Below are 27,500 nucleotides of genomic sequence, written 5' to 3' on the forward strand. Positions count from 1 at the left end.
CCGGTATAGTTACAGGGTCCATAAGGAGGCGGCAAAGCCCGGTGATTATAAACTCTGGGTAACTATTTGCTTTGTCTTAGGTAGCTTACGACCACGCTTTGTGATTAGTCAACTGGTAGCCTCTTTCAGTGCTAATTTTAAACACCCATTTTAAACGGCGTTGGTCAACGGTATTAAGTTTAAGTACCCATTTTAAAAAAAAGGCAAGCTTTCGACAATTGTTGTGATGGCCGATTACTTCATATAAGTGAAGTGAGACCGGTGCAACTCCTAAATTCACTCACATGTGCCCGTGCGGACAAAAATAATTTACAGGTACATGCAATGTAAGTATATAATCCGGTTCCTTCAATAACTAGCACTCATTCGAAATAGTATTTTTTAGAAGTAGTCTATTTTAGAAAAGTCCATCGGGGTAGTCCATGGACTGGGGGTCAGTGTTTTCAACTCTTCCCAAAAATGTACCAAGTTGAGACAGAGAAAATGAAGGAGAATGTTTTAAAGGTAGTTAGCGATAGGTTTTAGCCATATTTCGCAAATTCATTAAATTACAATTAACGTCGCATGATTAAGATGCGTGAGAGTTACCTGAACTCCAGGCAGCTATGAAATGAGTTTTTTCTTGGGCGGTAATACGGGGTGGTACAGGTTCGAAACTTATGACACTACCAAAGTGTTCTTTAACTAAATGGAAACGTTTCTAAAAAACTATTGCCAAAAGAAAACTATAATTTCAAGAGAGATTGATGTGATGTAAGGGCGGATAGTATATCATGTGATATATCTGGCCGTGCAAAAATGATTTCAGGTGGAGTTAAGGGTACACCTCTCTTCCTTTAGAAGACCGTCTAAATGAGATCCTTAATCGTTCGAGCGTGTTTTCTGACTCTTGCTCAAAGCGAGGCTCCTCCATGGAGCAATGCATTCTGGTTGCTTCGCAGTACATTCTAATCGAAAGTGCCATTCAGTGAGCTAAAAAGCCGGCAAAGCCTAAAACAAAGAAATTTCCACCCATTTCTTTTCAATTCAGAAGGCCGAGCTTCTCAGCTTCTCAGCTCAGCTAGCTTCTTCTAAGTATACATTAAATATCACATGTCATAGGGCACCTCTTTATTCTGCAAAGTCTGTCGTCTATTAGACTCACGAGGGTGAAAATTCCGTCAAACGAATCAAATAAAATGTAATAATAATATATATGTCGTTTGCTGTTGTTTTTGATGTAGAGGACATTGTTGGATGTTGTCATCAAAAACACATAGACTACTCAGTATGAAGAAGAGATATACACTTTTCATCAGAGACAGGATCCGGCTGAGAGAATTTTTAATTTGGACACATATTGAGTGTCAGTTCGTCCGGGAAACGTCTTTAATCGCGTTCTTAAAAACATTGAATGAATCTGTGTTTGCTAAACTTTCTGGAAGGTCATTCCATAGCTGAGCAGCCGTATATGAGAAATGGTCTTTATTCCCAGCATTTCTTGTATGCATCTGGCTTCTTGTTGTAAACTTCAGTATTGTACAATGATATTGGGGCTAATCCCTTTGTACATTTGAAAGCCATTAGTAATGATCCGTGTAAGGTGGATAGCAATTTCCTTTGTTATGCGGTAACGGGGCTTTCCCCACATAGGAATGATATCATTTTTACACAGAAAATGCAGAAACCTACAGGAAAGCTGTTAACGCAATAAAATTCATTTACAGCCCACTTTGAAAGGGTGTTTTTTGTGTTAAAAGATTTTGACCAATCACAAGAGTTGAAAACAAAAGCCAAGAAACGTTTACAATTTTACATGTTCCCCACATACGATTTCTGTGGAATTCATTTAAACTGAGACCAGATGAAAAATGGAAGATGGTTGGAAAGTAAGGATGAATATAATACTGCTTTTATGAAGTTTTGTTAACTTTTGCTGTTTAAGCCAATCAGAAGTAAGTACAGACAATAGAAAAGTTATCACCTTTTTGCATACCAATTGAATTCCAACATGTTCGTTGCCGTTGTTGCTATCGTTCCTATCTGGACCGTTTCTTAAAGTGTCTCTAACCTCCAGTTGCTTAGCAACCGGCAACCAGTCACAATCCTTGCCACAACATTCTGAACTTTATGAAGCCTAGCAATGTCCTTTTTGTTGTAATTGCCCACATGGACGAACAATGAACAGTTTGCTGAACACTAGTGAATTTATGATGGTTATAAGTATCAAACAAATGTTTCACACGATTGATTTGGCACACGCTACCTGGACGTTTAGATACAACCTCGGTTACATGTTCGTCAAAACTAAGGCGCGAATCCACGAGGACCCCCACATCTTTTGCAGAACAAGACAGCGGTATCTCTTTGCCGAGTAGCATAACGCCGAAACCCTCCGGCACGCGAGCTAGTATCTGCGGCGTTCCAAGAAGCAATATCCTAGTTTTGTCTGGATTAATCAGCAGGCTGTGTGTGCAACACCAGGCGGCAATCAGTTGTAAATCCTCGGACACATTTTTCACAGCCCTGGCTGTCTCCTGGACAGGAAACGAGCGATAGATTTGGGAATTATCCAGGTAACTCTTTAGCGAGCACAGGTTAGGGACAGCTGGGAGATCGTTGATGTATATATTAAAAAGGGCCGGCAACAAGATCGACCCCTGAGGTACATCGTAAGCTACTTGGCGCGGACCTGACACCTCACAGCCAATTTTCACACGCTGATTCCTGACCGTTAAATAGCTTCTAAACCATTCCATAGCCTGTATAGACACACCCAGTTCTCGAAGTTTACTTAATAGGATCCCATGCTCAATACTGCCAAAAGCCTTTGACAAGTCCAACAGAACTAACGCTGTCACTTCTTTCCGATCCGTTGCTTCGAGAATCATATCAAACATGAAAATATGGAGTGATTCTGTTGAGTTTTTCTTCTTGTTTCCATTTTGATGTTCAGTTAAACAGCTCTGGCGCGTTGTGTACTGTGTTAACTGATTAAGAGCTGCGCGTTCGCATATCATAGACAGAGCGGGTAGCGGTGATACTGGGCGGTTGTTATTAGCAATCTCATGATCCCCTTCCTTTAATAATAGTATCACGTCAGACTCTTTCCAAGCAGATGAAAAAACTGATGTTAAAGCACTCTGTTTATAAGCTCTGTCAGGACTGGAAATATACCTGGTAGGGCATCCTTGATCACAATCATGTGAAACTTATCCTTTCCTGGTGCCCTGATTGAAGGAAAAGATTCGACTGAATTAAGATTTGATTTTCACTGCGCGGAATTGGAATTCCTCTAGTTGGAATATGGTCTTGGCTGAGGGGGCCTTACAAGCTGGAAGAGCGTTAACTGAAGCAAGCCTCTTAGATTCAGGGGCACCCAACGAGAATATAGTTCAAAACCACTTAAACATAGCATTGTTAAACGTATTTTAGTATTTAAACGGTATATATAGGCGTATTTTTATCCCCTAAAAATTTTTCATCTGTTCGGATTTCCTAGCTGAAAGTCTTGTGATCCGAAAATTATAGGGATCAAAACTTACCTTTTCGAAAATTTCAGCCAGAAAAAAGGCTCCCGAAAATTCTAGGGGACCTTTTTAGGGTAAAAATCCCTTAGAAATGGGCAATTATACCATGTTTTAGATGTTCGAAAATCCTAGGACAGGTAGGCAAGCAAGAAATTTTACAACAAATGTTTCGAAAATTCTGGATCTCAAATCGTCTTCCGAACAGATATTTTCCGAAAGTTGACGTTGGGTGCCCCTGTAGATTCAGCTGCAGCCCTTGCTCCCACAGAAGTGAAGAACTCATTGAACTCGTTCGCCAGTTCCGTCATAACCCTTTAGTACGAATACACCGGTCTCGATTTCTGTTTCGACGGGATATAGTCCCGTATCCCCTTCCACATGGCATTGCTACTCTGATTGTCATTCCTTTTGAACAGTTCCTCTCAGCATCACATAGCCTTCTGTTAACCTCATTACGACACCAACGGTAATACTCCCAGTCTATAACAGCCTCCGACTCACAAGCAAACTCTGTGTACTTGATCTCTCTCATCCATCAGCTCCTTGATGACTTGATCTACAAATGGACATTGCTGATTTCTGACTCTCCTTTTTCTGACAGGCTCATGACTTTCCAGGACTTCCAAAACAATGTTCAACTTTCTCATTAGCATCATCCTCCAAAGCATTTTCATGCCATGGGACTTGGGCGAGACCATTCACAAAGCTCTCAGTGTCATAGTTCTTATAACTTCTAAATATAACATAAGTATGCAGTTTTTCGGCGCCTTGAGGCTCAGTACCACATAAACCAGATGATGATCGCTGATGTGTGTTTCAATCACACCACTATCTGTAACAAGGGCTGAATTGAAAGTCATGATGACATCAATCAGAGTCTCGGGTGTTGGAGTCACTCTCGTAGGCTCTGTTATAAGTTGCTTCATATTTAAGCTGCTACACAAGTCATTCAGGGCTCTCGATTCATAGGAGCTCGTGATTAGATCACAGTTGAGGTCTCCAACTACCAAAACGAACTTTTCATAGGTAAGAGCTTCCAAATACTGATCCATTAAATCGTCACAACAAAACATGAGAACGGGCAGTCAGGAGTTCTATAGGTGACACACAAAAAGAATGATTTCAATTTCTTGTGTTGAACTTGTACCCATAATTGATGAAAGCCAGAACATGAAATTCGAGAAAGATCTTTAAGGACTTTGCTTTCGAGAGATCTCCTTACAGTACAGAAACACAGACACCACCGGCACGATGTTTAAGCCGGTCAAGCCTTATCAATATGTATCCGTCAATCCGGGATCACATGGCGTTTTGTATATAGTCATCCCTCCCTTTCATCCCCTTTCAATAACTCATAAATTCATCATAAAATTACTTGATTATGTTATTTGCTTATAGGCGTTTTCTGTGATACCAGGTTGCCACCCAACGTCATTACATCAAGTACCAACAGTTTAAGGATTTGGTTTTCTTCTGACAAGTCAGATGCTCATCAGGGTTTCAATGCCTCGTACAAAAGCCAACTGGAGCAAGGTACGATTCATGTGTCTTCCTCGAAAGTGATAAATTAACATAGTTGTTCTGCTAAGGACGATTTATTACCCAAGAATCGTTGGGAAGACAAGGTATTTGGCATCCGGCTACCAACTTTTCAACTCAGAATCAAATTACTGCCACGGAGGTCCTGGTTTCAAATACCAATACTTAACAACTGAGAGGAAAGTGTTGACATGTTCACTTGCAAATGTTATTCGACTGGTGGTAACGTGGCCTTATAAGAAAAAATAGGCATAGTTCAGAAGGAGTTTGCGGAGTCCTGAAAATGCAGGTACAGACACAGATATTTTAGGAAATATTAACCTCTTACTAACTGAGCGAGAGGGCCGTACTGCATGGGAAATATTGGCTTGAGGTTATTGCAGTACGGACAAAGCGAAGCGAGGTCAGTACAAAAACTAACGAGGGCCAATCGTAGATCTTAAAGTCCCTAATAAGCAGCTCGAGGAGACAACCGAAAGACCAAATACTTCTATGAGACTCAAAACATAACAGAGCATTCACCAAAAACACAACTTACTGCAGTATAAATGAGTGTTAAAAGTCCGTATGATTTCAAATATTTCAATCGTTTTACTACTTAGGGTGTGATGGTTTACTATCAAACACCTCTGGCAGTATCTCTTCCCCTCGATTCCCAGATTACCCCTACCCTAACTCATTGGAATGTGATTGGATCATCACCGTACCACGTGGTAAATTTATTCGTCTCCAGTTTTCAACCGACTATGAAATAGAGTTCAACTGTGACAAAAAATGCAAATGTGTGGACTACTTAGAGTTATGGGATGGACCAGAATCCAATAAGACTCAGATTGGAAGGTAAGAAAAACATTTTCCTGTAATTAAGCTTAAACCCCAGTCGTGTGCGTGATGGCCTCAATTTTCATCAAGAGAAAATTAAGGAGACAAGAGAGGGAGTCTCCCAGTGTAGCCCTTGGGATATGTTAATTGCACTTCAATTATTTTTAGATGTCACAAAAACGGGAGTTTGTATCCCAAGACGTCCGCAAAGTCAGAAAAATTTAAAATGGCACTCCAAATGGAATTACAGTTTGTTGACGAAAAGGAATTCCAGAAACTAGGAAATTGGTATATCTTGCCCCAAACCCCGGAGTGGGAGTAGTTCTTGTGAATCTAATGGCTTGTAGTGTGAAGACCAAAATACGAATCCAAAAGCCGCTAATCTACAGCCGCTAGGTAAGTTCGTGACGTCATTCTTAATAGCCGTGGACGTCACATGTCCTGTCTAACGCTTCTATATTCGATCCCTCTCCCTCCCTCATTTTCTCTTGTTGTCATTCAATGTGTCTAAGGTGTCTGTTGCAACAAAAGCAAGCAATGATAATGTTGGTTTGGGGCTAATAAAGGTGTCCTCTGTACCAGCTGGAGTTATTTTCATACATTCCTTTGAAGCTCGGAAGGGGATTTGCCTCATGTACTTGATAACAAGGGGGATTCGCATGACTATTGTTGCCTATGGAGTTATCCGCGACTGTTAAACTTTGCGCAAAAATAAACCCTTTTTAATCCCTTCTCCTGATCTCAATTTAAACGTTCTTTATTTTTCGAAAGCAAGACTTTAAAACAAAATTTCTCTCTTTCCCAGATTTTGTATTTCAATTCCGCCACTGATAGTATCAAAAAGCAGCAGAATGAGAATTCGGTTCGTGACAAATACAGAAGGACGCTTTAAGGGCTTTGGACTCTCATATACCACCTCAATGACACCAGGTGATGTAAATATTCTACCATAATTTTTACTTAATTATCATAAATATCGAGGAACATTACTTTGTAGAGCCTACAAACCAGTGGGACACATTAGGGCCGTTTATACGAGAGAAAATAAGCCGCGGCTTACTCTGGCCGCGGCTTACATAAGACGCGAACACCCCGTATAAATGGTACAAAATCTACGTTTACGGCTTTCTCAAGCCGCGGCTTATCCTGGCCGAGGAGTTTATACTCGTATAAATGGTTCCTTTCGCGTATTATGTACGCCGCGGCCAGTGTAAGCCGCGGCTTATTTTCTCTCGTATAAACGGCCCTATTGTCCATTCAGGACCGAGACAAACTATCTTGCTCTACAGTGAATTGTAGAAGGTCAATGGGTAGAGCAACCGACATGCTAGGTCGTAAATATCCTGGCAAAGTTGCCTTTGTTTTCATATAGCTGTAAGATAACAATTGTTTTAAAAAGTGGTACTCGTGATCAAAAAATCACTTTTTTTTTTCTTCAGAATTTTAACACTTGACTAACAAAATTTTGAGCTTGATTTTTATTCAAAGGCTGTGTATATTTTAGCGCCGAGGTTTTGGATTTCATGGTCCGCCATTACTCAGGTTTAAAACTGAACAATTCAACTCAGAGAGTTGAATCTATGGAAAAGTGACGTCAGTTACTCACAAGATTAAAATTTGAGCATGTAAATGCAGCTTCTTGGGTGTGGAAAACACGAGTTTAAAAGTCTGAAAGCCCAAAACTCTCTTTTTGCATAGTCGCGTAAACGCGCATTGCATTCTTCAACTAGTGAGTCTTTGACGTCATTTTCTCCTCGATCCAGCTTTCTCAAGGTTTTATATTTTTATGACAGACCATTAAATAGGTAAAAATTCCAGTTAAAACAAACAGGTGTCTTTTTAAAGCCAAGGTTTAAAACTTGGGTGACTTAGTGATAGTTAACATAGTTTTGAAATCCAACAATTGATTTTATTGGTCACAGTAGCATTCATTTAAACATACAACTACTTGCAACGGAAAGTCATTAAAGTCCCTAAGGCGCTTATTTTTTCCCGTTTTTTAACTTTTCGTTTAAACATCTATAGTGTCTGGAGTTAAGTACTTCATAAAAATTACCCTCATAGTGTATCCACGCGTTTTAACGAGCGTTTGATTTATACGCCAAACATTTGGCCGAGCCAGTTGGGCCTTGGTAAGTAATGACGTCAAAAGAAGTAACTTGATCACATCTCTTCAGAAAGAAATTAAATGTGCAAAAGTGTAAGAATAGAAGTCTTGTTGAAAATCTAGAGCTTTTTCTTAAGTCTTTATAGAAATTTCGGACGATAGTTACCCTTCCGATGCCATGAATGTTCTAACGATTCATTCTTGACTTCTTTGATGTCCTTAGCTACCAGGACCCAACCAGATCGGCCAAAAATCAAAGGCCCGCTAAAACGCGTGGATACACTCTGAGGGAATTTTTTTTAATTTCTACACTCCAGATATTATAAGTAATTAAATGAACATTTTTAAAAAGGTGAAAAAATTAGGTGTCACAGGGACTTCAAAAAGGTGACCATTTGTCTTTTAACTTAAACACCTTATGATTGCTTTATTAATGCACCGCTTTTCAAATAACTTGTCGAAACAGGATGTGGCGGGGATATCGCTGGGAAAAGCGGCGTCATACAATCACCAAACTATCCAGAGTCATTTCCTACCTTTTCCGACTGTGTTTGGCGTATACGGGCTCCCGCTGACCGATACATCTCATTTCGGTTTGACGAGTTTTCGGGGATCAATGGTACAAATTCCGAATGCTCAGTTGATGCCATTGAATTGAGAGAAGGCTATTCAAGGGAAGCTCAAGTGCTAGGTAATACTTTTCTATTATTAAGGCGATTACTCTATTCAAGTGTCGGCTGGCTTGTGGAAAGATAACTTCATGGAGGGAAGATCCCTTTTAGGAATTCCTAGAAGTTGGTAGAGGCTGCTCAGAGAAAAAAAATACCGGACGTTCAATTCAAGAAAGAAGAGAACTGCAAGGACTATTCTCCTTCTGGTTTTTCCTTGTTGTACTGCGTTAATTTGAGGAGCCTGACTTAATCGCGAAAAGTATAATATATGGATTTATCGAAGCGCTATTGAAAATTGTAACTCAGTACTCTGTTGCTAGTCAACAGCAACCTACTCTTTTTGTGTATTGCCCCTACAATTGTTCCTCTTCATTCCCTTGGAAAATATAGCAAACAATTTAAAACGCAAAGCTGAATTCTGTAAACTTGAAATGCAGTCATTTCATCAAATTACAAGACGACATATTTGACAGCAGGAAAGGTCGTCTTAAGTACGGTTATTTGGTGGAACGGACGGAGGATTTCTAATCCAAAACTCGAAGGGTCTAATATCCGAGCCAAACGTCATCGCGATAGTAATCTTGCTTCCTTACTGGTAAGTACATAAGGAGGATACCGGTAAGGACAACCGTTACATTAGTTTAAACACCTCATGGTCTGACAAAGATCAGTGGCTCCATCGACCATGAGAAAAAGAGAATACTCCATTAAATTGTACTTCACCCACATGCAGGCGCTCCAAGCTCAGTGTGAGACAAATGTAAAAGGATTCCTATGGGAATCCCGATAAAAGAATTATATGAAAAAATTCTCAATTAAAAATCCATACCTTATTGCCATTGTGGGTCGCTTCCTTCCTATGTGGTGTTTTTCCAGATTCAACGCGATTTGAGCTATTTTCAATTCTCCGGTTGTCAACGGTATTATATCTTAAGTCTTTTATAGGATTTCTCATGCAAATCCTTATGTTTTTGTCGGCCATGTCTCACACTGAATTTGGAGCGTCTGCGCTTCACCAGAACGAATAAGGGTATGCTGATTTGTTTCAGGGCGATATTGTGCACAGAATGTTCCACCTGTTATTGTAACCAAGGGAAGCGATCTATTCATTCATTTTCAAGAGAGAAACGCCGGAGCAAGCTCAAATTCCTTTATCCACAGAAGATTTAAAGGAACGTATCTTACTCACTCAACAGGTATACATAGTTATTTTGAATCCGGTGTGTTCTCTCTCTTTTAGAAGTTAGGGCAAGCATATTGGTTTTCATTATATAGATACTGATGAAATACTAGGATTTTCCTTTTCGTAAAAAAATCATATCTTTACCGCGCGCAGTGAAGATATTTTTATCATATTTCCCGTACGGTCCCGCGCGCGCTTCTAATGTAAAACTATTGGGAAAATGCCCGTATGAGGGCCGTACGCATTAGCGCGAGCAGGGCCGAAAAAAGCCGTACGGCCCTACTGAGGAACACGTACTGTTGTTCCATGCGATGCAATTTTAGGGGATTTCGTCGCGTTTAAACATCCAAAGTTTATACAGCCAGAAAAGCAAATGCAAACAACAAATTAGATAAACATTCTATGCAAATTTTTGTTACTAATTTTGTCTAAACTTTATCTTCTGAGTGCCTCATAAAAAGGGCCCATATGATAAAATGCTTATTTAGGTCGAGCCGGACAGGAAAACATTTGGCACTCGGTCATGACGCTCGGTCCTTACGCCATGACCTCGGGGCCAAATATTTTCCCGTCCGGCCCTCGTACTCAGTCAATAATGTAATTTTCTTTACTGCATTAACATTTTTATGACTCAATTTGACATTGTCATGATTTGTTTTACACATTTGTTTTGCGTGTTTTAGCGGTTGATGGTCACTTTTTCGCTTTTTCAAAATGGGTTAAAATAAATTGTTTTTAATGTGGACACTTCAACAGTGTTTATAACATAACATATTGCCACTTGGGGATACGAATTTCATCTTCTCGATCTTCTTCATCTTCTTCGATCTTCTCAGTGGTTAGGGCGCTTGCCTTGAGATCCGGAGATCCCGGGTTCAAGACCCGCTCTGACCACTCGTTGAATTTGTTCCTGGTAGTCCCTGGTTCAGCTTCCCAGCTGCACTTGTAAATAGACAACTGGTTTGCCTCCGGCCAGTTGGGATTCTTAACAGTTGTAGTTGTTGTGTTCTGTTGTTTCGTTGATTGTGTTTCATTGGCCCTGAAAAGACTCTATGGGGAGCGGTCATAATGTATTATGTGATAGCATCTCGTATTATGTGATAGCATCTCGTATTCCTTCGCTAAGCTCACTCGCGAGATTGAGTCCGTTGGGTCAAGTAATATCCTCTATTTAATTATTGAAGATACTCTGGAATGTAAAACGCTGAAGGTGATTGAACTTTAAATTGAAGCGGTCTTCCCTGTCCTGCTTGATCCTCTAACGGACGTCGACGTCTTCATGGAGTCGAACTAAACCTTAAATGGATTAATATTAAATAATAAATAATTAGTTATAACTGATTATGAACTATTAATTATTGATAGGCAAAATTTCACATTTAATGTGTTAAGCGTCTCGCTTGATTTTTAGTTTTTCATCCTTGTTTGTACTTAGAGCTCGGATAACAAACGACATCTTGGTGTTGAAAAGACTTAGCTTTTCACCTCCCCACTCTCCTCCTTTTCTCTGTCTTTTATATTCCGTTTCAACCGACATCTTAAATTGCGTTTCAACCAACACTCTGTCTTTACTTAAATCACCCCCTTAGCTTGGCTATCTATTTTCTCTTGATCAATGTTAAGTCTTTTCCCAAGATCCACGCTCTTGCATGCATACGGCGGTACGGCCATAGCTGTGTGGAATGTGGGTTTATAGCTGATTGTGTATGGCCACTTATGGATATGCACCAGTGATAGGTTGTGGCCATGCGCGATTGGCTACTATGCGCAATAGAAGTATGACAGTCGACAATACACGAGCTTTGTCTCTACGTAAGCTATTTTGTTTGTTTTCTCTTCCTTTTGGGGATTTTCAAACAACTTGAATCGAATCTATCCATCGCCCCTTTAACATCAAAAGAAGCAGTTTATTTCACAGACTTCAAAAAAATCCCCAGGAAAGCAGTGATTTTTCGTTGGAGATGACATTGTTATTAAGTATGGCTCTCTTTTCCAGACTGCAATGAATCTATTGGTTTACAAGATGGCAGAGTTAGGGACTCTCAGCTTTCCGCCTCATCTTACTTTTCACTGAAACTTGGCCGGGGGCAGCTCTACATGACTCCTCAGTATGGGAGGGTAGGGAGTGCGTACTCATGGTGCAGTCAGGTGAGCTTTGTTGATTTGCATATTTGCAAACAAATAAAGGTTAATTTCGAGTATACACACAGTAAAAAATACCTTTCCAAAGAATTAGTATAGGTAGTTACATGATTTCGAGTGAAATTGGATAAACACGAGTATTTTTTCAAAGATAAACAAAATTGCACGAGCCCGTAGGACGAGTGCAATTTGAAGATTTTGAAAAAAAATTACGTGTGCTTATTTATTCCAAATTGCACGATGAAAATCGTGTGATTACTGATAAACAATGTACATAAAAAATTTCCAGATAGCTTATCATCATTATGCAGAAGTATATCACGCAATCACGTAAAAATACGCCATACATGGCTCTCATTCGATTGACTGTGACTCTCTTAGATCATTGACCAATCAGAATGCTTGGTTTTTTACCTCGTTTCTGCACTGTGTTACCTGAAAACTTCAACTTTCTTAACCAATTAGAACTGAATAATTTTTTCTAAAATTTTCACGTGTAGTGAAAATTGGCGACAAATAACATTCATACGAAATTACATCCTGGACACAAATGGCGCACTCACTAGAATTCCATTATTCCTGTTTCACAGCATTTAACAATTCATTTTTAGGATTTCTTGTTTATTGAAACCAAGAGTGCTGTAGTGAAAAACGTGTCACTAGGGGATGTTATAAGCCCAAACCCTGTTCCACTTAAGCACGGAGACGTGGTTCGGGAATTGAAGAAGAAGCAGGGGAAAAATTCTGTGAGGGCTTTCAAAAGGGAATGTTAAAACCGGACCGTTATGGCCTATCTAAAGTCCACTTTAGCCCTGAATTTTTAAACGTATTTTATTTCAGAGACAGATGTTAAACAAGATTGGTGGTGAATATTTTGAGATTGACCTCCTTAACTTTACAGAAATAACTGCTATTGCAACACAGGTATAAGAAGGAAAAATATAGTTTGAGGTCGTAAGAAATGATATATAGATTTTGAATCTCGAGAATAACCAGGTTATGTGGGTATATTCCGAAAACTAAGAGTGCTTCCACAAGGACGGCAGAACACTTGCAATTTTGCTTCACTGACTCCGTTCCAACAGTAGTCCAACATTTCAACTTTTGATTACTAGTTCCTATACATACTCTCTGAGTTACAAGACACTCGTGGAAGAAGGAATGATGACTTAGTAGTGAACTGAAACGATTAAAACGTGCATGAGCCACCATTAGTAATCAATGTGTCTACTGCCTTGTCAGGGATATCAGTTGCCAAGTACCATTTACTGGGGATATGTGTCACGTTATAAAGTAGAATACAGCTACGATGGAAAGCACTGGATCAGTTACAGAGACAACAAAGAACACAGCTCCAATATAGGTTTTACAGTAAGCGAGAGTGTATTTGGTTAACCTAGATTTAATTTGACTGTGATGAGGCCATCTTAAATTGTAAGCCTTGAGAGGCATCAAAGAGCAAACTACAGCTGACAAGAGAATTGTGTTTGGCCTGAATTATTTTCGCAGAAAGCAGTTTAAAAGAAGTGGAAACATTTTTGAATGCATGTTTCAGGTTAAAATAATACAGTCCTTCTCTCCAATGTAAATTTTTCAGTAGGTAAGAATATATGAAACACAAGAGTGAAATCTCAATGATTTTCGGGCTTCCATTCCTGGTTGCTCTCAAAATGAAGACGGATGTACGTATGATATAAATATATTTACAAACATCATATTGAAGGCGGATCATCTAAAACAAGACTAGTTCCCTAATTTTTCCAAAAAAGTATGGTTATGGTCACCATTTTTAGAAATTTCATTTTATTTTCACCAGGCGTTCACTGGGAACAAGAATGTTAAAGACATAAGGAAAAACGTTCTTGCACCGGCCATCATAGCTAAGAAGATTAGACTTTTTCCAACAAGATTCTTAAGCAATCCCGTCCAACACATGTGTCTTCGAGCTGAGTTGTATGGCTGCTTGTTTGATCGAGGTAAAGTGGATACCACGTCTCGCACTGTTGTAACAACTATTTTGTTTTAAAAGTGTAGAAGCATCTATCGGGTCTTCCTGATTCAGTCTTTAAGTTACTGTAGTTGAAAGCGCTCGTTTAACTCAGTCTCTTGCAGGGATAAATAAACTACTTCACAAGGCAAACGTTTTGTCGAGGGTGTTTTGGCGATTAGCTTGATTTCAGGATTAGTTGCGGTTCCTCTTCACATTCTCTCCCAATCAGAAACAAAGGCAAAGCTAATGTCGCATGCGTCAGTTTTCTCGCGCTTACTGCAGGCTGCATTTGAGTAGCCTGCGTTTGTTGAGTGTGACGAAACTAATCATGCATAGCCTGCATGGTTTACCTGCAGTCACTCTGTTTGAAATCTTACGTATATTTCCTGAAACGGGAATCGAATTAACCGGCCTCTTGATTAGTAGTCAATGTGATCGAGTGCTACTTTATCTGTGGTCATAGCTGGGTCATATCATAACAGCTAATTAAAGAGAAGAGACACTGATAGTCGATTGGTTAAAATAAATAAATAAATAATCAGTTTATTTAACCCTTTGGTAGTGTAACAATAAATTACAAGGGAGGTCAATTCTACGCAAAACACATAAATACACTTAGGCACAGAAGGCAAAAACAATTAAACCCTATTGTAACTGTGAGAAATGAAATTACTGAGGCGGTCCGTTTTGACAATGTGGAATTCAGAACGGGAAAAACCCGACCTCAACCCGTACCCATGAACGACATTCGTGGGCTGTGGCAGCAAGTGTACAAGCAAACTGGACTCCTTGGTGTTCGAAATGAAACGCCTGCAAGCCTCATCACGGCACGCCAACAGCGTAGGCAAGCCACACCTTACGAGTGCCGACTCATAAGAGCAATCTGGAAATATGATTCTTAGTGCAGACTTCTGCACGCTTTCCACCAACTGAACCAGACAGGCGGGTAACGCGGCCCACACCGGAGATGCAAATTCTAAAATGGGCTACAATAAACCTGAATGAGACCAGCTGGTGGGAGGTCAACAGGCTGCTCTTGGAAGGGTTGAAGTCTGGTTTGCCTCACACGTGAAGCATGTATGCTTTTCATTTTCATGTTAATTTCTCTTTCCTTTTCTCTTAGGTTGTGGTGGTATAATTTCTATGGAGAGGCTGGGGAAAATCAGTGTTCGGGGGATTTACAGACAGTCCAAATTATGCCGATGGCTTTTTATCCACAGTAATTCAACCTCATCTAACATGATTGTAAACTTTCATTTCACCTACTTTGATGTACCATGCCGTCACGGTTACGTGACATTACATGACAGACATGGCGGGAAAAGGAAGACCTACTGCGGCGCCTCCCCTCCGATAGTCCCCAGTCTTCCCGCATCAAGCCAGATAGCGCTGGAAATCCAACTGGAGAATAGTTCAGACGTTTGGGGCTTTGAACTCAAATACCGAACGGAATCTATAGGTACGGAACAGACTAATTCAAATTGGTTTATTCAACTGAGAATCCAACCGTCGACGAAATGTGAAATTATGAGGTCAACATCAAATGATCTAGTGCTCTGTAGCAGAATGGTTTAGTTAAAGAATTATTTCGTTTAGCAAACCATAACTAAACCACTTCCGTTTGCTCTGTTCTTTTTCAATGTCTTGTTTTTTTGGTGGTGATGGCCGCCCATAAACTATTAAACGGGTATGTGAGGCTTAAGGAATGTGGCTAAAAATAGAAAGTTTGAAGTAACGACGTGATGACGTCACAAAAACTAAATTTGTGAAAATCATGATTTTGTTGAAATTGTCTGCATGATTATTACTAAGAAATGCCCCTTGCCAAAATCAGCGCGATCGTTATTTACGCGCACGTATGACGTAACTCAAGATGGCGCTGAAAAAGCAGACGAACGAAAAACTTGTCAAAGCTCACCTACGCACAGGGAACCCAAGATTAGAAGTTGCGTTCTCCCAATGTCGAACGCAATTATTGCTTTGAGATGATTCGGGACAATTCAACAACTCAACAGCTCAACAACTCGACAATTATTCGATCTGAAATGGTAAAGAACGCTAACGACAATTTTGAAAATAATCTTTACAAAGTACATTCACTTACTTCTGTTTCGGGTCTGGTTAGCCGGTCTTCAGGAGAGCGATCCGAACGTTTTAACTGAACGGATTGTTCACCAATAGAAATTAGAGCTTCAAGATCAAGTATTGAAATCAATGTCAATGAAGGTCATTCTTGATTTTCAAATTGTGCACGTGACTTCCAAGTAATATTAACTTAACAAAGCATTTAGTTTTCAAAAAAAGATATTAGGAAGGTAATGACAGTAATACAAGTTTTTTTTGTAATATGAAACTTAATCATTGGTTTGATCCGTGAATATTTTCAGTTTCAACGTACTTGAAAGTCCCACAAGAGAAAAAGCGGACAAAAAGTGTCTCCTGCAGGAGAGAAACCCTCTCTTGTGTCCGAAGAAGTCAACACTATCCTTCCTCCCTCCCTCACTCGACTCATTCTGCAGATTAAAAAAAATTGAGATTGCTGCTTCTGATTTTTTTATTTTTTGTTGTTGTTGTTTTTTTTTTGGTAGAAAAAGGAGAGAAAAGGGGGTTACCTAAACAATTTAGAGGGAACATTCTTAAAGCAATCTTCCAAAAAGTTGGCCAAGGACCAAGCTGTTCCTTTTGTCCCGAGTGTTTCGTTTTCCTTTTGGCTCCTTTGTATCGCTTATCGCCGAAGAAAATCACTTGGTCTTGCGTAAATTGTCCGCAAAAATGTTTAAAACACACTGAAAAAATCATTTTCTGCTGTAGATAGACGACCAGTAAAGATACTCCGTTTCTGTCGTCCATCCAACCGGTCAACGTGTGAAACGTCACTGGCCTGCGTGTCTGTGATTACTCAAAGAATCGACTAACAAAAAAATGACCATCATTATTCGTAGAGACTTTTCTCTTCCCTTTATCCTACGACGTCTCAGGGGAAGGTAAATTCCTAAACACAGCATCACAGTTAGATGTAATTACCAAGGAGTCGATTTTAATGAAAGAAGACAAGTGAACCGGAGTATGCAGAGAAAACCCTCAAGTTGGGTTGAGTTCCTTAGGGAGCTTACGCAACAGGACGGCTGGAAGACTCAGGACGGCAAAATGACCAAAAAATGTCGTGCAAGACCGGGGATGCACAGTCTCGCGCGTCATTTTTTCGTCATTCTGCCGTCCTGAGTCTCCCAGCCGTCCTGTTGCGTAAGCTCCCTAACTGTCAACGTAAGGACGGAAGGCGCTGATTTGTTACCAAATCCAGAGAGAGTCCATAATGTACTATTATAAACAGCACCTCTTACATTTCACAAGGTTGAAAAAGGGAAAGTTAGACCTACCTTATACAACATTTCAAAAGGAAAAGTAACGATAAAAATGTTACATGAAGTTTAGACGAACTCATGTTAACATAATCGAATGCCAACCAGTGATGTGCGACTCTATTCGCGCGAAATTCGTTTGGTGAACACGTTGCCGTATATTTGCATTCTTGAAATACACACTTATTTCTGTGTTAATATACAAGTGTCACTTAATGTTTTTTTCGTCACATTCGACAATGACAATGAGGTCGTCGAAACGCTATGTAACATTGTTATAGATAGTTTCTCTTTTAAAGTGTTTTGTAAAATCCATCTATATCGTACCTTATATTTATACAATGCAAACTTAACCTTTAGGCGTATTTTTCGAGGTCATGTCTTTCAGCTTTAGAGCTGGCCAAAATGATTCTGCATTTATTCAGTGAATTTTTATCATTGACGCCAATGCTTTATTTTTAGGATGTGGAGCAATTTTGGAGATTTCAAGTGATAACAAGCTGGTATCACCGAGGTATCCGTTGCCATATCAACATAATCAAGCCTGTACATGGATTCTTCTCACATCCCCGGGGTATAAGATCGCCGTTCGGTTTATCGAGTTTGATTTGCAGCCCCCCTATAATAAGAAATGCCAAGACTACGTGCAAATTCAGGATGGTAGACAAGGTAAAATATCTTCACTTAAAGTGGCTATGTCACGGCAGTGCAGTTGATTTTGTGTAGTGTTACTCAACATTACCCCAGCGATTACTTCTAAACAACACAAATCAAAGGCTCGTAACAAAAAATGTCGGTCAAGCATAACTTAGACACTCAAGTTACAAACAATGGAGGTAAACTGTTAGGCTGAACAATATTCAAAAAACAAAATTTTACGTTTGGCTTGATTTGGTTGCCAGCTATGGCTAAATTTCGTAACAGTTTCACTTATTATTCATTCAAAGTTCTTCTCCGTTTTCGACTGGCTTCCACTAAATTTGGAATATTAAACAATGAAGTCAGTAAGGACACAAATAATGAAAAACAAATTGTTCGCGATATTTGTTGACTAAAGGAAGCGGGATACATTTTGTATTGTTATATACCTAGCCTTTCACTCGCCAAAACGAGCACTGTGATTGGTTGGTTCTTGGTCACGTGCCCCTGATTAAATTCAAATGTGTCCTGATCGGAATACAATTCCACAGTTGTTGTCCGATGTTTTGCTGTGATTGTTGACGGAATAGTCTAAATATACAACAAAGCACTTAATGTCTGGTCCCTCGGGAAACTAGTTAGTTTTGTTTTCCCTCGAGGCAAACATCAGGACTCTCGAGAAAACAAAACTAACTGTTTCCTTCGGGACCATACATTAAGTGTACATTAACACCCGATAAATATGCTCTAGGACACAAAGATGAAGCTATATAGAGAATACCCGGCTACTTTTAAGGTGAACCCGGCCTAAAAGGGATCAATACGTATACGAAGTCAGAGAGTCTGTATATTTCGATAGAAATTAATACTATCGCAGTCTCGCAGGAGAATGTGTCTCGTTTTCTTATCTCACTGAACGGGACTGAGGATCGGTGTATCCACTTCGATCTCCACTTGGAATACTCCTAGGGGAGGGGTGGTCTTTTTCAAAGTGTCCGCGTATCCACGTTCATCAAGGGTACACCTCTGAAATGGCAGAGTGTTCTGCAATCATCGTCGTAACGAGGCTAGAAAGGCTTATTAGCATTAAAACAAAAGAATATTCTATTTGGACGCTATTATGAAAGTGCTGCCGCCCAAAATTCTACTTCCCTTTTTTTTCTCGAAGTAACATTTTGGCGAATTGTGCGTGCGTTCGTAACTCCAAGTCGCTAACTGCTCGCCATACATCTGTATTTACTACAAATTTCTCTTTTCTTTTTCATTTTTAAAAAAAGTTGTTTTTTTCTCTGAGAGCACTATTGAGTATATTTTTTCCCTTGACTTGAGCACCTAATAAGAAATCTGAGACACGGTTTTTGGGCTTAAAGTATCAATAACGAACATGGTCTTTTCTTTATTCCCGTTGGGGGATTAACCTTAATAAAGCTTGTATACAAATAAGTACGCTTTAGGGAAAAAGCTTTGCGTTTACCAAAGACAGTAATTTCCTTCCTTTTTGGAGTGAAAGTTTAACACTGATCTGAAAATTAAAAGCTACCCAAAAAGTTTTGAGTCAAAGTGGTTTGCGCCGAAATTGCAAATAAAAGAGAAATACTTTATGTTCACTTTATAGCAAGAGATTTGAAAACTCTTTGAAAAACAGGCCTAAGTAATTGTAACCATCCGTTAGAACAGAGCCTCGAGTTATGTAAGCAACCACTCACTTCACAGGTTGCTAATAGCCATTATGCTTTGCAACTTACACTACTGCTATCACCTCGTATGGTAAAACACAAAAAGACACTGCAAAAATCGATACTATCGAGGATAACAAAAAAATACTGTCCTATGAACTTAACAGCCAATACATTTTGCTTTTTCTCCCTCATATGTAGATTACTCACCCGTGTTGGGGAAATTTTGTGGGAAACACGTTCCAGGTCAAGTAATCTCCACATTCAATAAGATGCGAATCACTTTTCACAGTGATAATACAACCACAGGGAAAGGTTTCGTGCTTCAATACAGTGTTATCCCACCAAAAAGACTTCCAAATACAACATTTCGCCAGGCGAACGGTGAGTAGCCAGTGAAGGGCGCATGCGGGCAAGTAAGGCTTTACATAGCCACGCCCCACAAGTTAACAGTCTTGTGAGTTGATTCGATTCATCGGAGACTTGTAAAATCCGAATTTAAATCATATCTCTGTTCCTTGTTGAAGGTACCTCGTGCTCTACCTTTTGGACTGTTGCGTGCTTGACGATATTTTCCCCTCTTTTAACTTGGAATCAAAGTGACATTTAGGGCGTGTTCGATTGACCCTATTCCGGAATAAGAATATGTGGAGTGATGATTAAAACGGTATGTTTGGCGCGTTTCAAAGTAGCAAGGACAATAAAAGTATGTTTAAAATAGCATTTTAGCAGATTTTTGACAATTTTTAATGTGAATCTCCGTAAAAACGAAGGATTTTTAACTTATATTCCATGTATTCCTATTCCGGAATACGGTCAATCGAACGCACCCTTAATGAAACGAAAACAAAGCACACGTTGCTGTGTTACATCCTCTTGAATTCCTATATGTTTAAATAGAATTTAATAAAATATATATTAACGAAAATGACAGTTCACATTTTAACCAGCGCAATCAGACATAGCTTGATGCTGCTTAGGGGCTACTTACATCAGACCGGGACGAACTCAGACCACTCAGTATAAACTTGTACCAGTATAAAGTTTTTGCAGCCGTTTACATGAAACCGGGACGAAATGCTTGGTGCCTGGTTTCGGGATGAAATTGTATCTTTTGCTTGATTATATGGTTAGGGTTAGTAAAATATATCGCTGACCCATAAGCATACAGGCCGCCTTAAATCTCTGGAGACGGTATGAGATTTGTTGTCATTTACATGAGAACGGTACAGACTCAGACCGGCCCGAGAGCTTTTCGTCTCGGTCCAGCAACCGAGACGAAGTCAGGCCGGTCTGAGTTCATTGTCTCGTTCCTATGCAGCCATCAGTTGTCGCGTCACTAGCGTTGTGTGATGCCAAAAATGATGTAGCTTCAAAGTCCCCAAACTAATTATTGTTTGGTTTTCATTTCAGTTTCCCCAGAGCAAACGGAAAAGCCTTTGACTAGCAGTGCAGCTACATCGGCAAGCGGTCAGGAGAAGAGAGACCGAAATAAAGGACATTCAAGAAGGGCATCACCGTGCCTATTGTGTTTAATGCCTTTGTTGATTATAGCAATTCCTGAAAAATAACTCCGTTATTTTAAAAATATCGGGTGTACAATATATATTACAATATTTATCTCATTATCTTTTTTCTATTCTTGTGTTTACTTGTTTTGCGAATGTTGTTCATAGCACATAAGAGTCTAGTTCACTATATTCATTGTGATTGCTGACTTAAATATTAGAGTTTCAGTGATATGTGATCAATCTTCGAATTTACCTCAAGAAAGAAAACAAACACTAATTACGCGGTGCTTTCTGTAATTGCAACTGACAACAACAGCTTCCCTTTGATGATTGCTTTTTGCTGTAGCATTTCAAGCTTAAAGTGCCCCTGTGATCAAAAAAATGCTTTCCTTTTTTTCTTCAGATTTTCAAAGTGTGTTTGCTTAACACCTAACTGGCAACATTTTGAGCTTTGATTCTTATCCAAAGGCCGTTTACTTTGAGTGTAAGTTTTGGATTTCACAGTCCGCCATTCCTCACCTTCAAAACTGACCAATTGGACCACAGAGGGTTGGATCCAAGGAAACAGTGGCGTCAAAGGCTTCGGCGTGCGAATACAGCTTAATATATATGCAAAACGCGAGATTAAAAGTCTGAAAGCCCAAAACTCCTGTGCTGCATATTAATTCTGCAGCGTAAACACGCATTGCATTCTTAAACTGGTGAACATTTGACGTCATGTTCTCCCGGATTCAGCTCTCTCAAGAACTTAAAGTTGGTAATGGCGGACCATTAAGTAGGAAAATTCCAGTTAAAATAAACAGTTGTCTTTTGAAAATCAAAGACTTAAAAATTTGGTAGCTTAGTGTTTAGTTGACAGTTTTGAAATCCAAAGGAAAGTAAGAATTGACTTTTTTGGTCACAGGGGCACTTTAAAAGGTGATCCTTTCCCGGACCATTGCCGTTGGGACCAGAAAGCAGCAACAAGTTCTTAAAAATCCCTAGGGTATCCCCTCCCGAAACCATATATAATGGGACACATATCTAGCCATTCCTAATAGAGCAGTTTACTAGTGGTAACGTCAAGCTTTGTCGTGTACTTATCAAACATGTCAGATGCCGCCCTTAATCCTCAAAACAAAACTGGCACCACAGTCCCTTTTTTGCAGTTACGAAGTCTTTCCTAGTATGCTCTTCCCTATGTTGAAAACAGTACGTGATGAATTATGCAAAGCGTGGTTAAGTGAAAGTGTGTGCGCGATTGAGGAATGCTAACTTACTTTTCTTGAAATGTGAGAAGCGACACAACGGCCTTTCAGAGTTAGTGGCAGTTTCTGTGGTCTTTAGACGAAAATATAGTTGTGTCTCGGTTCTGTAAGTTTTTGCGTCATGAAGCAGCTCTCGTAACGTATAATGTGATTGGCTCGAAGCCAACAGAACAGACTAAAACAGTTGAAACAATTAAAAGTGGCTGCTTACAATACCAAATATCCCACTTTTTTAAAAGTCTTTAATTGCGCTCTGAGTACCGAAATTTTTGTATTTTTATATTAAAATGATGATTCCAGAGCAGGAAAACAACTTTTTTGATTCTCATATAAGACTGCTACCTTACTGAAGCTTTGCTCTTTGACTTAATTTTTTTGAAAAGTGGAGGTCTTCTCAAAACATTCCTTGTGATACTGTGAGAGGTCTGTGTATCTTTCCCTCAGCTAAGCAGTTGGTACTTCTCTATTTCCACAAGTTCCTTTTTTTTATTCGATACCTGAGTGAAGGGATAACGATCTCGATGGTCAATCGTGCAATAGAGGACAGTAGGGAGTTTAAGATCTACGACGCCGACGTCGACGAAAACGTCACCTCAAAATATAATGTTGCACTATCGTAAGTTTCTCGCGGTTTGGCCATCTCGTTCGCGCCTTACAATGTGGCCGAAGAATCCTAAAACTAAATTGGTACGAGCGGTTTCAGAGCAAAAATAGAGATCGAAAGATTCACATTTGAATGCTCACGTTGTCGTCAAAACCTCAAATTTGGTGATTTCACGTCGTTGTTGTGCAGAGAACCCCACGTTTATGTGCTAAAATGCGTGCCGCACGTGCAGCACGATTATTTTTCCTCTTTTAACCAATGATATCGTTGTTTCGTGGTGTTCTCGTTGACCACCGCGTCGTAGATCTTAAAAGTCCCTATTATGGAGCTTAAGAAACGACGACAGCTGCAGCAACGACAACGCTACAAAACAATAATATCATTGCTTAAAAGAGGAACATAATCAAATTCCCTATATGTTGCAACAATGACGTCGCTTCACTCTTAAAACTCGATACATACTTTACACTTTTTAGAGTTCTAAAAATCAGTATTGAGTTTACTTTCGACCTATATAAAAGCTATGCAGATCTCCGATGCTGTTGTCTTAAGCTGTTGTCTTAAAGCTGTTGTCCGTCCTGGCCTTTGGCGCATGCCCGATAACACCCTCCTGGATCTTTCGTCACGCAGCCTCATCCAACAATTGTTGCACCAATGTGGAACACTTCAGGGTGTTAGAAGTTCGGGGATGGTAGTGGCGTCGGTTCAAGCAAGGTATTTTAAAGCGAACCTTAATAAGACAATTATTCAACTCTTCCTCCTTCTTGCAAGGGTTTGATTGATTGACCGTAGTCCAAAATGGGAATACATGGAAAAGATGTTAGAAATTCTACGTTTTTACGGATATTCACATTAAATTGTTAAAAAATGATTCCTTGGGTTCCCCATTGACGAGTGAAATCATCTGGCGTCAGACAGTAAAATACTCTGGCGTTATACTGAGTAAAAGACTAAGTATGACCGGTTTAGGGGTGAAAGGGTTAAGACTGGCAAGTGAAATCGAGTTCCGAGTTAAACAGTTCAAGGGGACTTCATTGTTGACTTGTAGTAATCAATTGTATAACTATAACTAAAATTAAATCTTATTTCATGCTTTTCGAAGCTTTTGATGCCCCATTTTTGACCATTCGTTGTGACGTGTCTGAAGCTACATGAATCACAACATAGAGTTTATTCGGTTAATGAAAACTGCGATACAGACTGACGAAGTCTACAACAGATACGTCATGCGGGCTTAAGGGTAAGAAGCAATTCATGGAATGATTAAGAAACTACTGTACAATGAATACAAATAAAAAAGGAAGGAATAGAACAAAGGAAGAACGGGCAGAACTAGGACTGACGAAAAATTACCAAGAACTGTGAGAAGCAATAGTACTCCATAATGTTGGCAGCATGATACTGGTCACATTGGTATACATGGACTGGTGACGGACGGACGGACGTACGCACGGTTAATGACGTCATGGCTATAAAACCAAGATTCCTCGCATCGATGGGTTACCATATTTTCTTAACAATGGTGCACCGCGCGCGCGCTGGACCGGCTACGAGCGCGCGATTGGCCAATCACATTCAAGCAATTAGGGAGCTTAAGCATGCGTGTTTTTGAGACGCGGACGGCAACCGGAAGATAAAATTTCGCGTGCCAGGACAGTGCTGTCTCACAGATTTTTATACTAATCATCTCTAATGGAGAAAAGATACTTAGCAATGGAAATGTGTTTGAGGGAAGACAAGTTAAAAGGGAAAACAACTCACTTCCGCTTGCCGTCCGCGTCTCAAAAACGCGCGTGCTTAAGCTCCCTATTAGGATTCCGGCCCCGCTAAGATGCTTGAGAAAAAAAAAATAGAGGATATTACATGGCCGTGCGGAGATACGAAATTTCGTATCTCCGTACGGCCCTGTAACATCCTCTATTTCAGCTACCTTCACGCCTACTCTTTTTTCCAATATAATTGAAAGGGGCTATAGACCGAATGCATAAATGGAGGCCAAAAATGTATTCTTTTGTTTATGTGCTGATTAGACTCAGTAGCCTCGCTCTCAAGCAACATTTCTTTTGTATTTTGTCCATGTAAACGAGGCTAGTGAGTCTAATTAGCACATAAACAAAAGAATATTTTTTTGGCCGCCATTTATGCATTCGGTCTATTTCAATGAAAAAAGTGTACATAGTCAAGTACTTTGTTATGGTTTTGCCACGTTGTGTCATCTCAGTAATTTTGCCAATCCCTTGTTGATTCGAGTCACACTCACTCCCTTGCTTCATTTTGAGTGTGAGAGACATGGAGAGAGAGGAGGGTGGGTCTTCAAAGAGAAAAAAATACTTGTCAGAAAAACGCTTTTGCGCTGAGACAATCGGTTACCGAAAATAAACAACTGAAACTACGGGGCCCACAACAAAACACAGACCCTTTTTTTTTAACTCTGAGTTCTGAAGCGGTAGAAAAGTGACTGGAGGGAGGATGGTGGTGGAGGGGGGGGGGGGGGGGGCACACGAACAGAAGCACGAGAAGAGGTGCGGTTAGATAGAGCAAAAGATAAGGCGTTGAATGATCCAATTTATTCAAATGAACGACGACAAACGAAAAATCGTCAGTGAAATTCTCAAAACCGAGTAAAGAATAATGAAAATAATGACACCTTTAAAGGAAAAGACGGCTTTCTCGAATTCTGAAAGAGGATACTGCCTAATGGCTTTATCTCCTTCTGTCAAGTTCTTGATAGGTTGATAGTTATCCCGTGATCTTTGAATTGGTTAAGTACACCAATCATTGCACCTTTACGATGGTGCATTCACTTAAAATAGACTCAAAAGCATCGTCGATGCTGACAGTGACGTCACGGCATCTCAAATCTTGGTAAGCAAACACTTAACGTACGGAAAAAAATAATGAGAGTTGATGTCACCCAAATCACAGATCACAGGAGTTGGAGGTCAGGAGACCGCTATTACAATGCTATTTATGTCAATATGGCCGCCAATCTACATTCTTCACGATAAAACCAAGATGATACCAAAATAGTTCAAATAATTATATTATACCCTCTACAAACATTAACCAAGTCATTCGAGTAGAAAATAGGTCTCTATAAATTCTGAAATGTATTAAACCCTTAACTACATTTTTGCTTTATGGTCTATACGTGCAGTAAAAACAATATTGTGGTACTAAAAGCAAAGGAAGACAGCAAGATTCACCACCACAAAGACACGCAATTTACGTTTCCTGGTACTAACAAAAATATGTCCATATGCAGCGGTGTCAATTTGTGCGGCATACAACTCCAAAGAATATCTATCAAGCACGTAAAATTACCGGGTAGATATTATGTGATAATATTTCGTCATTACACAGACTCCTCCCTCCCCGTTAACAACTCGGTTATGAGGCAGAAGAAGAGCCTTTGCATGTTTCAAGAGCATGATTTCCAGTGCCGGTGTTCTTTCGGTAAAAAAACACATCGGAAAGCCTTATGCCATTTTCAGTTCATATCAAGGAGTTGGGTTGCTATCATTTTGCCTTGCACCACAAAATTCTACTTCCGTAGCTCATTTCAATGGAGCTGTATCTAAATTTAATGGTCTGTTCAAACTACCGGTGAGGTATTTGTTGATGTGGAGCCGCTTGCACCACGAATTGCTGCCCCGTAACATTGGTCGCTGGTACAAACTGCTGTGGCACTCTTACAACATACTGTCCACTAGAATTAGATCCGGAATTTACACTGCCTGGGACTGAAGACCATGGAGATTGAGGCTCAGCAACAGGAGTTCCCCACTGATGCTCCTCCATACCGGAGGCCCACGAAGGTACGTTCTCAGGCCCACCTTTCCAAGGACCATTGACAGCAGTTCCGCTATAATTGGAAACAGGCACCTGGGCACCCTGAGGACCCTGCAAGTTTGAGAAGCTAGGATTTCTCGATCCAGTAAAAGTTCCGATAGGCTGCTGTTGTGGTACTGGAGTTTGTGTAACCACCTGTGGTCCATTTCTTGTGGGTACAGGGTGCGTTACATTCTGTACTGGTTTATTGGTTTGTTGATTGACCTTGATTTGATTTAAACTCAACTTCGTCTCCGTCTTGCCAGCGGGTTGTTGTCCAGCTTGTCTCGTTTGTACCACGGATGATGAAGGCTTCTTCTTTGTTTTGCTCTCAAACTGAGCCAATTGTTCAATTTCTTTATCAATTCCTGAAAACGTCTTTTTTGACTGAGAGTTGGAATTTGCTGTTACGAGTTCGGAGCTATAACATCCGTTAATTTTGGCATGATCCACGAGCGGATCCACAAGCACTTCATCTGAAATGCTCTTGATTCTTGATGCACTCTGATGTTGTGTCGTCGCCACCGCCACGGAACTTTGCTGTTGTTGTTGTTCTTTCATTTTTTCTTTTTTCAGCTGGGCTTGATAAGCGTCTTTCAATTGCTGTTGATGCTGTTGTGCACGCTGTTGTTGCTGGCGTTGTTTTTTGCTTTCAATCTTCTTTTTAAAT

General features: G+C 39.9%; 2 protein-coding genes across 5 annotated transcripts in view; one reads left to right on the forward strand and one right to left on the reverse strand.

Annotated features, from left to right (window-relative positions):
- LOC138058016 (cubilin-like) overlaps positions 1–21,405 on the forward strand; it is a 30,058-nt gene extending 8,653 nt beyond the window's left edge. The window contains exons 3-15 of the mRNA XM_068903913.1: positions 4,908–5,042; positions 5,651–5,888; positions 6,676–6,800; positions 8,444–8,668; positions 9,698–9,844; positions 11,828–11,979; positions 12,814–12,897; positions 13,216–13,344; positions 13,790–13,949; positions 15,087–15,422; positions 17,785–17,991; positions 19,839–20,021; positions 21,051–21,405. Coding sequence (XP_068760014.1) covers positions 4,908–5,042; positions 5,651–5,888; positions 6,676–6,800; positions 8,444–8,668; positions 9,698–9,844; positions 11,828–11,979; positions 12,814–12,897; positions 13,216–13,344; positions 13,790–13,949; positions 15,087–15,422; positions 17,785–17,991; positions 19,839–20,021; positions 21,051–21,208 — 2,279 coding nt within the window. The 3' untranslated portion in view covers positions 21,209–21,405. The remainder of the gene's footprint in view (positions 1–4,907; positions 5,043–5,650; positions 5,889–6,675; positions 6,801–8,443; positions 8,669–9,697; positions 9,845–11,827; positions 11,980–12,813; positions 12,898–13,215; positions 13,345–13,789; positions 13,950–15,086; positions 15,423–17,784; positions 17,992–19,838; positions 20,022–21,050) is intronic.
- Positions 21,406–25,551: 4,146 nt separating this feature from the next.
- Positions 25,552–27,500, reverse strand: part of LOC138058014 (serine/threonine-protein kinase WNK3-like) — a 45,224-nt gene continuing 43,275 nt past the window's right edge. For all 4 annotated transcript variants that reach the window (XM_068903911.1, XM_068903910.1, XM_068903909.1 and 1 more), the window contains exon 13: positions 25,552–27,500. This exon is cut by the window's right edge and continues 54 nt beyond it. In XM_068903911.1, coding sequence (XP_068760012.1) covers positions 26,600–27,500 — 901 coding nt within the window. In that variant the 3' untranslated portion in view covers positions 25,552–26,599.

This window comes from Montipora capricornis, chromosome 7 (genome assembly GCF_036669925.1).
Source record: "Montipora capricornis isolate CH-2021 chromosome 7, ASM3666992v2, whole genome shotgun sequence".
Taxonomy (NCBI): domain Eukaryota; kingdom Metazoa; phylum Cnidaria; class Anthozoa; order Scleractinia; family Acroporidae; genus Montipora; species Montipora capricornis.